The sequence below is a fragment of the Ceratotherium simum genome, chromosome 22 (assembly GCF_057802395.1).
Source record: "Ceratotherium simum simum isolate JZ-2026a chromosome 22, ASM5780239v1, whole genome shotgun sequence".
Classification (NCBI taxonomy): Eukaryota; Metazoa; Chordata; class Mammalia; order Perissodactyla; family Rhinocerotidae; genus Ceratotherium; species Ceratotherium simum.
In genome coordinates, this window is record NC_141921.1 from 46548802 (window position 1) to 46562872 (window position 14071).

Consider the following 14071-nt stretch of genomic DNA (forward strand, 5'->3'; position numbering starts at 1 on the left):
AGGAGTTTGCCAGGGGAAGACAGAAATTGAATTCTAGGCAGAAACTACCTGTTCTTTTAAGGGTCCTCCCTAGCTCTGGGTCCATTTGTGCTCTAAGTCATAATAACTGTAATAACAATGGGGGGCTGGCCCTGTGGCTTGGCGGTTAAGTGGGCGCGCTCCGCTACTGGTGGCCTGGGTTTGGATCCCAGGCGCGCACCGATGCACAGCTTCTCCGGCCATGCTGAGGCTGTGCCCCACATACAGCAACTAGAAGGATGTGCAACTATGACATACAACTATCTACTGGGGCTTTCAGGAAAAATAAAAAAAGGAGGAGGATTGGCAATAGATGTTAGCTCAGAGCTGGTCTTCCTCAGCAAAAAGGAGGAGGATTAGCACGGATGTTAGCTCAGGGCTGATCTTCCTCACACACACACAAAAAAATGAGCTTTAAAAAAAAAAAAGAACTTAAAAAAACAATGGCTAATGTTTATGGGCCAAGGAACTAATGAAAGTTTTTTTACTTGTATTAACTCATCTAATCCTGACAACAGCCTTAGGTGGTAGACAACATTAACCTAGTAAGTGGTAGGACTGGTACACACAACTGGGTGAGTGCTTTAGAAATGAACTGCATTACTTTCCCTCTTCAGGGGCAGTAGGAGGTGCATGTTGGTTCCTGATACTCAGGCTTATTTAATCCATCCATTCCTGTCTTCGTCTATTCGAGTAGTATTTACTGAGCATCTGCCATGGGCCGTACACAGAGAAGGGAACACACCAGCAAGGTTAACCAAGTGCACAAATGAAGGAGCACAATAAAGACAGACTGCATTAAAAGCTCCAAAGTAGGGGCCCGCCCCGTGGCGGAGCGGTTGAGTGCGCGCTCTCCGCTGCTGGCGGCCCGGGTTCAGATCCCAGGTGCGCACTGACTCACCGCTGGTCAGGTCATGCTGTGGCGGCATTCCACATAAGGTGGAGGAAGATGGGCACGGATGTTAGCCAGGGCCAGTCTTCCTTGGTAAAAAAGAGGAGGATTGGCATGGATGTTAGCTCAGGGCTGATCTTCCTCACACACACGCACACACACAAAAATCTCCGAAGAAAATAATCAGGATGATGTGATGGAGGGCAGCTGAGGGCACACTCATGGGCAGAGAGGGGCACTGAACCTGAGACCTTGGAGGACGAGAAGAAATCAGACACAAGAAAAGCCAGGAAGAGCTCAAAGCAGAGGGAACAGCAAGTACAACGCACCAGAAGTTGGGACAAATTTAGAGGAAAGAAAAGGAGAGCAGTGTGGGTGGAGATGGAGGGACTCAGGGTCAGGGTGGGGCTTCAGGATGGAGAGGTGAGTGAGGGGAGGGGTGTGGGGAGGAGGACGGGAGGCGAGAGTGGGTGGTGGGGGTGAGGATGGTCTACTTGATGCTCTAGATTAGAGATGTCAAGGAGGCCACTGGCTGTGTGAGTTAGGAGTCCAGGGAGGGGTCGAGGCTGTGCCCATAGACTTGGGGAGTTGTATTTATTTATTTACTTTTTTGTGAGGAAGATCAGCCCTGTGCTAACATCTGCCAATCCTCCTCTTGTTTTTGCTGAGGAAGACTGGCCCTGAGCTAACATCCGTGCCCATCTTCCTCCACTTTATGTGGGATGTCGCCACAGCATGGCCCGACAAGTGGTGCCTCGGTGTGCGCCCGGGATCCGAACCCGGGCCGCCAGCAGCGGAGCACGCACCTAACCGCCATGCCACGGGGCCGGCCCCACTGGGGAGTTGTATTTAAAGGCATGAGCCTGGGTCATGCTACAGGTCAAGTGTAGATAAAGATGAGAGGAGCTCTGTGCCCTCCAGCCCTTCAAGTCCCGGCAGGAGGAGGAGGCAGCAGGGGATGGAGAAGGAGCTGCCAGTGAGGTGGGAGGAAAACCAGGAGAGCTGGTGTCCTGGGGCCCTGGGCAGAAAGGTCAGCAAGGAGGAGGGAGTGACCTCAGGTGTCAGATGCTCCTAAGAGAAGCATGAAGAGGAGGCCTGAGAACTGACCCTGGTGCTCAGCAGGAGGACATCACCAGGGACCTTGAAGAGAGCTGTCCTGCTGGCTGGGGCGCAAAAGGCTGACCAGAGTGGGTTCTACAGAAAACAGGAGGAGAGAAATTTCAGACAGTGCACAGAGGCAACTCTTCCAAGAAATCTGGTGCAAAGAGATTATCTCAGTCAGTTCAGGCTGCTGTAACAAAAATACCACAGACTGGGTGATTTAAATAACAGAAATTTATTTCTTACAGTTCTGGAGGCTGGGAAGTCCAAGATCAAGGAGCAGGAGATTTGGTTCCTGGTGAGGGCCCTCTTCCTGGCTTGTAGCCTTCTTGCTGTGTGCTCACATGGTGGAGATCTCATGTTTCTTCACTTTACAAGGGCACCCATCTCATCATGGAGCCCCACCTTCATGACCTCATCCAAACCTAATCACCTCCCAAAGCCCCCACCTCCAAATACCATCACATTAGGGTTTCAACATATTAATTTTGGGGGACACAAACATTCAATCAATAGCAGAAAGGAGAGAAAAGGGGTGGTAACTGAAGGGGAATGTTGGGGGTCAAGAGATTGCTTTTCCTTTTTTAAGATGGGAGATGTTAAAGAATGGTTACATGCTGATGGGAATAATCCAGAGATAGGATACATTGATGATTTCGTGGGAGAGTGAGGGCTGTTGCAGTGAAGTCCTCAAGGAGGCAGCAGTATATGAGATTAATGCCCGCGTTGGGGTAGGCCTCAGATGGGGGTAAGGACACTTTTCTATAGTATCAGGAGGGAAGGCAGAGTAGGGTATAGATGTTGCCGGATGGTTAGGTGTGGAGGTGAGAGTGTTTGAAAATTTTCTTTGCATTGCTTCTACGTTTTCAATGAAAGAGCAATGGAAGTCATCAGCTGAGAGGGAGGTTTGGGGGAGAGGGGCTGGCATTCTGACCAGAGGTGTGAAATAGTCACTTAGGATTTTGAGATTGCCAGAAGGCCCCAAGGGCTTGCTTGGGCGTATCATTCAGGAGAAGCCACACTTGTTTTTTTTTTTGGTGAGAAAGATCTGGCCCTGAGCTAGTCTGTTGCCAACCTTCCTCTTCTTGCTTGAGAAAGATTGTCCCTGAGCTAACATCAGTGCCGATCTTCCTCTCTTTTTTGTATGTGGGATACCGCCCCAGCATGGCTTGATGAGCGGTGTGTAGGTCCATGCCCGGGATCTGAACCCATGAACCCTGGGCCGCCAAAGCGGAGCACACAAACGTAACCACTACACCACTGGGCCAGTCTCCACACTAGTTTTTTTAACAGAATATAATGCAAAGGATTTTTAAAGATTTTATTTATTTTATTTTTTTTCCCCCCAAAGCCCCAGTAGATAGTTGTATGTCATAGCTGCACATCCTTCTAGTTGCTGTATGTGGGACTCGGCCTCAGGATGGACGGAGAAGTGGTGCCTCGATGCGCACCCGGGATCCGAACCCGGGCCACCAGCATTGCAGCGTGGGCACTTAACCACCAAGCCACAGGGCCGGCCCTAATGCAAAGGATTTTTAACCTGGTATAAGGACTTGTAAACTAGGTCACTGGAGGGGTGAGATAAGAACAGGAGCAACTGCAGGAAGCAGCTACCACTCCTAGGGTGCTGTATTAAACTGCGGAGGCTGGAAGGAGGGGCCTCGCAGGGGGTGGATGCTCGGGTGGGGCTAGGGCCTCTGAGGAGAAGAATATGAGGCCGGTTCTCCAAGTGTCAGAATAACTGCAAACTGCATTCCACTGCTGCTTCTGGAACCTCCCATCTTCCCCCTCCAGGATGAAGAAGTAAGATGGGTGACAGTGACAGAACAAGCTGGAAGCAAACAGGAAGAAGTCTCTTCCTCCTCCTCCAGCCTTGCAGTCTTCCTTCTAGCCCCCTATTGAAAGAACGTAACGGGGGGCAGCTGGCGAAGCAGAAATGTGGTTTGCAGTCAGGAATAGCAGGGTCAGTTTGGAGCTTGGTCAACCGGCACAGTAGGCCTGATTTAAATCTAGGCCAGTCAGCATGGTGTATTTCCTCCCACCATGGTAATTGGGCTTCTACTAGGTGAGTACACTGCAGCCAGGTAAAGGGAGTGGAGGGTGTATGTAACTGAGTGATTACAATGCAGGACCCTGGAATATAACTGATAAGGACAGGAAGGGGTGTCAGTGGGTGAAAAGTAGTCCAGTCAATGGACTGTAGGCCTGGAGAGGAAGACCCTTGCTACTCCATGGCCGAGAAACGTCAGCGTCAGCATCAGCATCAGCATCAGCATCCCTGGGAGCTTGCGAGAAATGCAATCTCAAGCCACTGAGACCTGCTGAATTGGAACCTGCGTTTTAACCAGATCTCTAGGTGATTTCTGTCTACATGCCAGTTTGAGAAGCATTGGCAGAAGAATTTTTGCAACTAGGAAACTAGAAGGCGTGACCTGGAAAGCTAGAAGGTGGTGATGGGAGGGTGGGGGGCTTGAATTTGAGATTGTGAAAAGCTCCAACTTGAGAGTGTACCTGACTGCAGCAAGGAAGGCTAGCGCAGAGACACACAGCCCCTGGGCCTCTCAGCTGAGCACTTTGGGTATGTTCTTGGGAATTGGGACCCCAGGGCCGGAAGGGCCTCACCTCCCCAAGTTAGTGGGGTCGACTCCCATCCCACTAGCTGTTAATTTATTGCTTAGCAGATTTCCTTATTTTTCTCTTTCCAAAGTAGAGCGAACCCCTTTATTTCTCATTGGGCTCGTCCAGTCAGGCTCCCCCCTCCGATCGTTCGATCGTTTGCAGTGGGACAGGCCACCTGGCCTGCTTCCTCCCCCTACCACCCACCAGGCCTGAGAGACGATGGGCTTTGCATCCAGGGAAAACCAATCGCTCCCCGATGGTGCAGAACAGGGCGAAATGGTGGCGACCGAGGGGCGTGGCAGAGCGATTGGTACGGCCTGGGCCCTGCGTGCTCTGCGCGCTGCGGGCTCTTTGCGTCTGCGTAGTTCGTCCAACTCCCTTTCTGCCTCCGCTGCCGCCATGGCGCCCGTGGTTAGTATGGCTCCGCGTGAGGCCTTGGTTCCGGGAGAGGCACGTGGGCCTCGCCGGCCCGGCTCCTGCCCAACTCGCGCAGGACGGCGCACTGCAGCGGCCGGCCGGGGCTGGGCTGGCAGGCGGCCGGAGCGGGCCAGCGCCGCCGGGCCCGGCACGTTGCAGGCGGAGGAGGCCGTAGCCCGAGGCCGAGAGGGAGACCCGGAGCTCTCGGAGGCCGCGGCTCGGGCCCCTACCTGGGGCCGGCGGGGAGCTGGAGCGCCGAGGCTGCGGCCCTTGGAGCCCGGCCGGCGTCGGGCAGTCGGCGTCTGGGCCTGGTTACCTGGGCGGAGGGCGGGGGATGAGGAGTGGACCTGCCACTTCTGGGAGCCGCGCATCCGGGCAGCCTGCGGTCGCGACTCGGGGACGAGTGGGAGTGTCCACGGAAGGTGGCCTGGCCGGCCTGTGTTCGGAGAGACGCCAGGTTTTGAGGACCCCTGTAGCATGTGCCGAGGAAGTTAGTTCGTCAGGGCGCAGCTGTACAGACCCTTATTGGTGTAGGGTGAAGGTCCAGTTCCATTCTTTCTTAGCCGGGCTGGTACTGGGCTGAGCGGCGCCCTCATGTCGCTCTGCCTGCAGATCGTTCTCCTTCCAGGTTCCTAGGGGAAGGTTTTCCTGTCCTCCTCTGTTGGGACACCCTTGTGAACATTTCCGGTTCACCCACTGTTTCTGCCTGGGTGGGCTTTTAACGCCTGTATGCATTTGTATGGTTTTGGTTTAAAACCGTGATGGGAGCTATCAAGCCCATTGTGGGCAGGTCTTTTACTTGCTGATTGAATTTCCCCGGGGCTAGATCTTACAGCAGTCCTTTTGATTGTTACTAGAAAGATATGTCTTAGAAAGAAAAAAGTCATTTTTGCAGTAGTAAGTGTTTGAAAAGTTCGTCCAATTGATACAAGTGTTAGATGAAGTTCTTTTAAATATGAAGGGAGGTAAGATGTGTTGTTGGAAAAGTCTTTAGATTCTGCAAAGCTTTTTAAAGTGGAAGTGCAGGTAAGTGGGTTGTACAAATGGTCTTTTAATGGTGTTGGAGTTTGTAGAGGGAGAATATTAATATAAACTTCTTTGTGAGAGTAAAGGAACTGGAACTTTGTAGGATGTGCTCAAACTGATAGTTTGAAAGTGCTAATTCATAGATTAAGTCAGTCAGAAGGCCAGAAACTGTTGACAGTAGTGTTGAGATTAGAACCTAAGTTTTAGCCTTACCCTTGTTCCAGCTGGGTTAGACGTGCTGCCAGGATGTGCAGTTCCCGGTGCAGTTCTGAGAAGGTGAGCGAGACAGGATCCAGGGAGAACACCTAAACCGGATCAGGACCCTAGTCTGGAGAGTTAGGACAGGTGTTGATTTCAGATTAAAATTGTTTTAGGTATGCAAGGTGTTTGTATGCTTGTGCCCTAATCCTGGAATGAAATAAATGAGTATTTCTTGAAACTTTTATTTTGGAAATTTTAGGGCAAATAAAAGGAAACGTTCATTTTATTGTGGTCTGTAAGCTAACAGACCTTGGTGCCCATAGAGGATGGGGAGGTTGGAAAGTATAAATAGGTCAAGAGTGCTAGAATGGTTTCCCCTTCAAAGGGGCATGACCCCAGCCCCCTAAGTTGCAGAGCAGCATCTTGGGTATTATTTCTCCTCCAGTCTTGGGCAGAGCATGGCTCTTGGCGCCCTTCAAGGGAACCCAACTCCATGGGTTTTGCATTTGTATGTGCTTTTATGCCTCTGGCATTTTTGGTTCTGTTATTTATTTATTTTTTGAGTTGGTTTTGACTTCATCTCTTACCGTTTGTATACTTTCTTAGAAAAAGCTTGTGGCGAAGGGGGGCAAAAAAAAGAAGCAGGTCCTGAAGTTTACCCTTGACTGCACCCACCCTGTAGAAGATGGAATCATGGATGCTGCCAATTTTGTAAGTTATACCCTTGGTGCCACTCAGGACAGTATTGAACCTTTTGAGATATTGCTGAGAAAACCTACAGGAGCACGTTTCTGTTTTCAGGCTCAGAGGCAACTCTGCAGATCTGGCTCGAACATTTAACTCTTCATCTGGTCTAGTTATTTGTTTCTAAGTCTTGCTTTCTCGTGTGTGTTACAGAGTTGTGAGGAATAAGCGAGATGGACTCTAGCACATCATTACCTTATTTTCTTCTTTTCCTCCTTTGGTTTCCAAAAATGATTTCACTTAAAAGTTACTAGGCAACAGGCAGACTCCAGTGGATCCAGTGTCCCCTTTGCGCTTTGCCGTGTTTAAGCATAGGCTGTGGGCCTTGATCCTCACCTACAAGGGGCTGCCTCCGTCGTGGGCCTGACTACTAGGCTGTGGAGCGTTGGACAGAAGGCAGCATCTCCTCAAGCTTTCCATGTTATTAAGCATCAGAGAGTCAGTGTTTTGTTTTGTTTTTTTTTTTTTAATTTTATTTATTTATTTTTTTCCCCCCAAAGCCCCAGTAGATAGTTGTACATCATAGTTGCACATCCTTCTAGTTGCTGTATGTGGGACGCGGCCTCAGCATAGCCAGAGAAACGGCTCATCGGTGTGCGCCCAGGATCCAAACCCGGGCTGCCAGCAGCAGAGCGCGCGCACTTAACCGCTAAGCCACGGGGCCGGCCCAGAGCTTCAGTGTTGACGTTAAAATATTCTGCTTGCTGACTTGTAATTGAAGCTTGGTTTTATTCAGACTTGCTCTGTATTGATTTTGCCCTTATATTTGGCCCCATTCCCCAATATCCCTCTATTTCACTTAAATCTAGAAAAGTTAACCTAATTGCCACATTTTGACTCTGCAACCTGGTTTTGGCATTTTACTCTTTTCTTTCTCGTATTCTTCTTCTCCACACTTGGGGAATTCAGATTTCTTATTGTGCAGAAGCCTCCTAAATTTACATTTGCACTTCAGCCTCCAGAAGGTCAACTATTGCCAAGATGGTATCATTACAACAGAATAATTAGAATACAAAAGAATAATTTTGAAATAAAGAAAAAAGCTCGGCCTATGGCCACTAATTACACAGAATGGAATTCAGGCACCTTCTTGTGCTTCACTGCCTTTCGTGTCCCTGCACTGCCCCAGAAGTCCTTCAGTTGGCTCCTTAGTTCTCTCTCTCCAGTGTCTTCTTGCTTTTATCTGTGGCCTCCTTTCCCTCCTAATTTCTGTGGCTTCTTCCAGTTTGTGTCTCTGGTGGCCCTGTCCTGCCATCATTCCCTCCTCCCTCCCTCTATGCTCATCTGTGTATGTGATTGTCTTTCCTTCTAGAAGCCTCCTTAGGATAGAAAACTTGAGTCGTTTATGAGTCTAAGATGCAAAAGGCAAGATTTCTGATCTAATCGCTCTACCCCATGATCAGTTGACATATTGTGTATTGGAGTTTTTAAGTAGACGATTGAAGGAGTTTGGAGCTGAAAGGGACTTAATATCATTGCAACAGCGAGAAAACCAAAGAATCCTCCTTTTTGGACAAAGACCCCTAAAGCCCATGGAGGTGAATGACCAGCCCAGGCTTCCACAGGGGTTTGCCAAGAGTCCACCTCTGGGCTACTGCCCCTTCTGTACCATGCATGTGGCCCCTGAGCAGAGATCTGTAATTGTTTTGGTCACTGTATGTTTTTGTTCCTTCTACTAGGTTGAAGACTTCCTTTCTATGATCCTACTGAGGACAGTGCTCTATACTCCTTAGGTTCAGAAGTGGCTTGCAACCTTGGTTGCCTGCATGTTGTAACAGTATGGCCCTGGGCTTCCTGTCTACGCTTGACCCGGGAGTCAAAGCCTTCCATAGAGAGGCACGTTGGACCTTGTGCGCCAGCAGTTAATAATGTTCACGCGAGGGTGGTGTTTTCATATTATTCCTGTAAATCAAGTTGAATAGTGTCATTTTCTAATCGCTGTTCCTAGATTTCAGACCTTATATAATAGCTAAAGATTTGCTATCATTTTTTTTTTTTAAGGACTGAACATTTAAACAACCAGATTTGTTCAGTGTTAGGAGTGTAAAAAATAAAATTGCTGGTGAGAAGGGTGAACCTGTTGCTTCTCTAATTGGTCTATTTAACGATTTCTATAGGAGCAGTTTCTTCAGGAGAGAATCAAAGTGAATGGAAAAGCTGGGAATCTCGGTGGAGGGGTTGTGACCATCGAGAGGAGCAAGAGCAAGATTACTGTAACTTCTGAGGTGCCTTTTTCCAAAAGGTATGGGTGCGAGATGAGTGTCACTTGCCTGTGTCTTAGTGCTGAGCTTCCCACCCTCGGCCTGGACAGGAATGCTGCTGCCTGTAGAGAAGTTTGTTTTGTGGTTGCATCTGTTACTTCTGGAACAGTGCCCAGTGCAAGGAGGCAGTGAATGAATGAATGTTATTATGGTAGTTCAAAGTATTCAACTTTTGGTAGTTTTAAAAATTTTGTTTTGCATAGGCTGAAGTATTTTAAGCAATAAAGGCACTCAGACTTGCTTAGACTGTATTCTAAAAAATGAAGATATTGCTTCCTCTGCCTCTAGATCACAGTGAAGAGTTAGGTTTTTTTTTTTTTTTTTTTTGCTGGGGAAGAGTTGTCCTGAGCTAACATCTGTTGCCAATCTTCCTCTTTTTGCTTGAGGAAGATTTGCCTTGAGCTAACATCTGTGCCAGTCTTCCTCTGTTTTGTATGTGGGTTGCTGCCACGGCATGGCCACCAATGAGTGGTATAGGTCCCCACCTGGGAACAGAACCCGGGCCGCCGAAGCAGAGCACATGGAACTTAACCACTAGGCCACGGGGCCAGCTGCAGAAGCTTTCATTTCTAATTCTATGTATTTTTTTTTTTTCCCTGTAAGTACTACTGTAATTGGACGAGGAATCTGAAATCTCAGTTTAAACTGAAGCCACTCCATTTAGTTTCTGTGAGCCCATTTTTTTCTAAGTTAAGACATCAATTCACTTGCCCTGCTATATTATATAGTTTTTGTTTTGAGGATAAGGTTAAAACACTTTCTTTTTTTTTTTTAAAGATTTTATTTATTTATTTTTTTCCCGCAAAGCCCCAGTAGATAGTTGTATGTCATAGCTGCACATCCTTCTAGTTGCTGTATGTGGGATGCGGCCTCCGCATGGCCGGAGAAGCGGTGCGTAGGTGCGCACCTGGGGTCCGAACCCGGGCCACCAGCAGCGGAGCGCGCGCACTTAACCGCTAAGCCACGGGGCCGGACCAAAAACACTTTCCAAGTCACTAAAGAATTGGACATGTGTATACTTAGCTCCTAGCCCAGAGCCTGGGATATTGTATTCTTAGGAGCTCTTAATCAGACTGAATCGAGTAGTGGGAAATTTGAATATGTGTTAGGACAAAATGGTTATAGTTAAGCCTTTGCTTTTATTTTTAGCTAGAGCAGTCAAGAAGTGACTTTAAAGCTTAAGTGAAGTATTCATATTCTGCCAGCTGAGTTATTTGTGTGGAAGGCGATGTGATAGAGAGACCGGTGCGACTAACTTGCTGGGCTTCCTCAGAGCCCGTGAGGAAGGTCCTTCTGCGACCCATTTCCCTGTTTACCAACCTAGAGTGAGACTGTCCCCCAACACGTCTCACTTCCGTTTTCACAAATTTTCTCTTTTTTTACCCATTGGAGAAGGAAAGGAGCCTTAATCTTCTATTGAAGCTTTCCTTTCTTGATGATAACAGTTTCATTTTCTGGAAACGTTCAGGGTGTTCCTAATGTAGGACTTCTTGCTTGTCTCTGAACGTCTGCAGCCTTTCACCTCGCTTCCACCCGACATTCTGTTATGAAAACTTTCAAACCACTGGAACTTTTGAATTAACCACCTCACCTGAATACAAAATGATAGAAATAATAAATGAACAAAAAGAATAACTTCTTAGATGGAACGACCAAATTGATTTATTTTTATGTAGGGAAAAGTGGATAGAATTGAACTGAGATCTTCACCTTTGTGAAGATTGCTTTGTTGGTGTAACACTGTTGAGCAGTATTCATTTCTTGGAGATGGTGAGTTGGTTGTTTGGTTAACATTTGGGTCTTTGCTAATATGTCCGAATTTGCCTGTGCTTCTCATTTAGTCCTCATAACAGTCTGAAGAGATGTTAAGTATCATGAGTCCCATTTTATAGAGGGAGAAACTGAGGTTTGGAAAGGTTATTTGCCCAGCAGTGGATTTGCTCGGCTTCTGTTCCCTCTTCTCTTTATGGCTTTGGGAAGATGCTGGAATAGATAAACCTCAGGGATTCATAAGCAAACAGGTGGGAGAAGAAACAACATGTGGGGTTTATGTTGAGCACAAAAGCCCTTGCTGCCTTTATATAAATAGCAAGTTTCCTAATGAGCAGTTGGCTGTGGTGCCTGCTCAGCTCTCGCCCAGGCTAAGGCGGGCAGACAGATTAAGAAAGCTGAGTGCTCTCGCTCCAGCGCTGGAGGGCAAGCAGTGGCAGGGTGGCGCCCTCTTCTGGGGCACTGGGTGGTAAGCCTCACGTAGCAGAGATGAGTGTATGTAACACAGCCCCAAGAAGCAATCTCAGTAACCTGAACAACCTCAAAAAGGAGGCTTGAATCAATGAGGTGATGCATGGAAAGTACTTGGAGCTCACTGGAAACCCAGTGATTTCTCAATAAAAGCTATTAAGGTTGTGCTTAATTGTCAAATTACTACCATGATATCTTTCTCCAGTGGTTGGTAAAAGCCATTTTATAGGCGTTTGCTGTTTAATGGACGACTGTTACATCTTCTTATCTGTTCTCATTTTTATTGCTAGTTTAGATGAAACGTGGCTGGTATTCTTGTTAGAACATGGGCTGGGTATATTTGCTTTATCTTTGCCATTTTTTGAGCAGTGGGAAAACACCTTGAATTGTAATGATTTTGAACATGTGGGTTTCATAAAAGTTACATCGTTTCAGAATGCAAGAAGGCTGTGTGTCTAGTGGAGTTCTCAAGTGTTCTTTCTCTGCAGGTATTTGAAATATCTCACCAAAAAATATTTGAAGAAGAATAACCTACGTGATTGGTTGCGCGTAGTTGCTAACAGCAAAGAGAGTTACGAATTGCGTTACTTCCAGATTAATCAAGATGAAGAAGAGGAGGAAGATGAGGATTAAAATTCATTTATCTGGATATTTTGTATGAGTTCTTAAATAAAACATGGGAACCAAATTGGTGGTTATCCTTGTATCTCTGCAATGTGGACTGAACAGAAAATTAGAAATCATAGTAAAAGGGCTTCATTTGGGCTGCCATTCATTTATTTGTAAGTAGACTTTTTTTCTGCTGGAAAATTTCAGTTCTCATGGTAGCAATACCGGAATAGAAGGGTATGGCTCTTTAAGGGAACTGCCGGCAATTTGACACTGAGGAGGTGGGTAAGGATGTGGAGCTGTGAGCTTCCGTTTGTCACTATTTTACTTTAAAAAGTATGACAGTTTTATCTGGTGCTTTTCTCAAAGATTCAGGAATACAAACGTAGGGACTCAGTTCACGGAAAGCAAAACCAGTGACTTCCTTCTGGGGTTCTCTTGCAGGAAAATGGCAGTGGTGATAAAAACAGGGCTCTGGGGCATTTGTCTTTTCATTTTTGATTACACATTATTCTTCATGAACACAATTATTATATATGTTAATCCTTTTTCTTCCTATAGAAGTAAAATGTTGGTCCTTTGGTGTTGCTGCATATTCTTCTATCCCTCAGGAAAGGGTTTGGAGAGCGATTGTAAAAAGTGCCAGGTTTTAAATTAAGTAAAATGAATTTGTAAATAATCATTGTGTCTACAAGTCTTTGCAACAAACTCACTTTGGCCCCCAGCAGAGGGAGCTGGAGATGAGGGAGAGTAGAGCTTCCGGAGGTGGATGGTGTGCCTTTCCCGGCGGCGTTGATATCCAGAGCTCTGGAGTCTTCACTGGGCGGGCAGGAAGGAGAAGCGATTGGGAGACAGTTGCTGTTGAGGAGACGAGAAAGAAAGGTTGAGATGCCCCCGGAACAGTCGCTTTCATGCCATTTAGGCCATGGCTGGATTTAATGTCAGAAGTCATTCTACAAACTGACTTTAAGTAGGACCAAACTGAAAGTGGTGTTTCTGCAGAAAACCGGGTCTTGTCTCAGGGTTTGGTTGCCATGTGTGTAGACGCTAGCGATCTGTGAAAGGTTATTAATGAGGTTGTAAAGATGTAATTGTTGCTGACAGAAAATCAAGAGTATACTTTGAAAAGAGACCCTGATGCCTTATAGTGCCCTTCTAAAATCTTCTAAACAATTCTGTAGAACTGTCTGCATTGTCTTAAAATTACGGTGTATAAAATTCATGTTTTTAAGAGCTTGCCTACAGCTAATTTCCACACCTGAAATTCTTGAGCTCTGCTAGTCACATAGCTGGAAATTAAATGTTTGAGTCCTTCCTTGGCTCCAGTTTAACATTTGGTGCTCCTTGGATTGAATTTAACATGTTGAGGCTTTGCAATTTCATTTGTGGTAAAGGCTCTAGCATTTTCTATTTCTATGCAAATTTCTTGAAGCAGAATCCTTTGCCTGTTTCTCTGCCCTCACAGAAGGCAGGGTTTCTTTCAAATTAAACTGAGGCATCAGTTGCTCTTTGGCACTGTCCCTTACCATGATCACTAACTGTTAGTAAGTTCATGACTTGGGTTTGCAAATTTTACTTGTTTGCTGCATTGATGTTCCATTATAGTAATTCTTAGTTTGGTTGTAAAAAATTAACCCTGGGCTGAAATTAGCATATAAGGTTTTTTTTAAGCTACTCCCAGATTCTAAAACTTGTAATAAAATTGAAACTCATTGGTTTTTCTATGCCTTTTTGAACTCTTGTAATTGAGTTTTGATCACATTTTATATTAAAGTGGCTAACACATGGCTACTATTATTGTGCAAGGCTTTTTTCTTTTTTAAAGGATTGGCATGTTAATCTGTTTAGCAACAAAAATTTTGTCCTCACAGATTAATTGCTGTACCGACAATGACCTTGGTTTTCATTAAGCTTGAGAAAAAAATGTGTCCTTTGTTCCCAT

At 46.5% G+C, this 14071-nt stretch overlaps 1 protein-coding gene across 1 annotated transcript; it reads left to right on the forward strand.

The window, feature by feature from the left end:
- Nucleotides 1-4834: 4834 nt before the first annotated feature.
- RPL22 (ribosomal protein L22) lies at nucleotides 4835-12208 on the forward strand. The gene is made up of 4 exons (XM_004425524.3): nucleotides 4835-5041; nucleotides 6881-6985; nucleotides 9136-9260; nucleotides 12009-12208. The coding sequence occupies exons 1-4, from the start codon at nucleotides 4850-4852 to the stop codon at nucleotides 12151-12153; spliced, it is 567 nt and encodes a 188-aa protein (XP_004425581.2). The 5' UTR covers nucleotides 4835-4849; the 3' UTR covers nucleotides 12154-12208.
- Nucleotides 12209-14071: the final 1863 nt, after the last annotated feature.

What these genes read in the sequence shown, in the direction of transcription:
- RPL22 (XM_004425524.3), top strand. Translation starts at nt 4,850, where the DNA reads ATGGGCTTTGCATCCAGGGAAAACCAATCGCTCCCCGATGGTGCAGAA. An exon ending in CTGCCGCCATGGCGCCCGTG is followed by an intron (nt 5,042 to 6,880) that starts GTTAGTATGGCT and finishes ATACTTTCTTAG; the next exon opens with AAAAAGCTTGTGGCGAAGGG. An exon ending in TCATGGATGCTGCCAATTTT is followed by an intron (nt 6,986 to 9,135) that starts GTAAGTTATACC and finishes CGATTTCTATAG; the next exon opens with GAGCAGTTTCTTCAGGAGAG.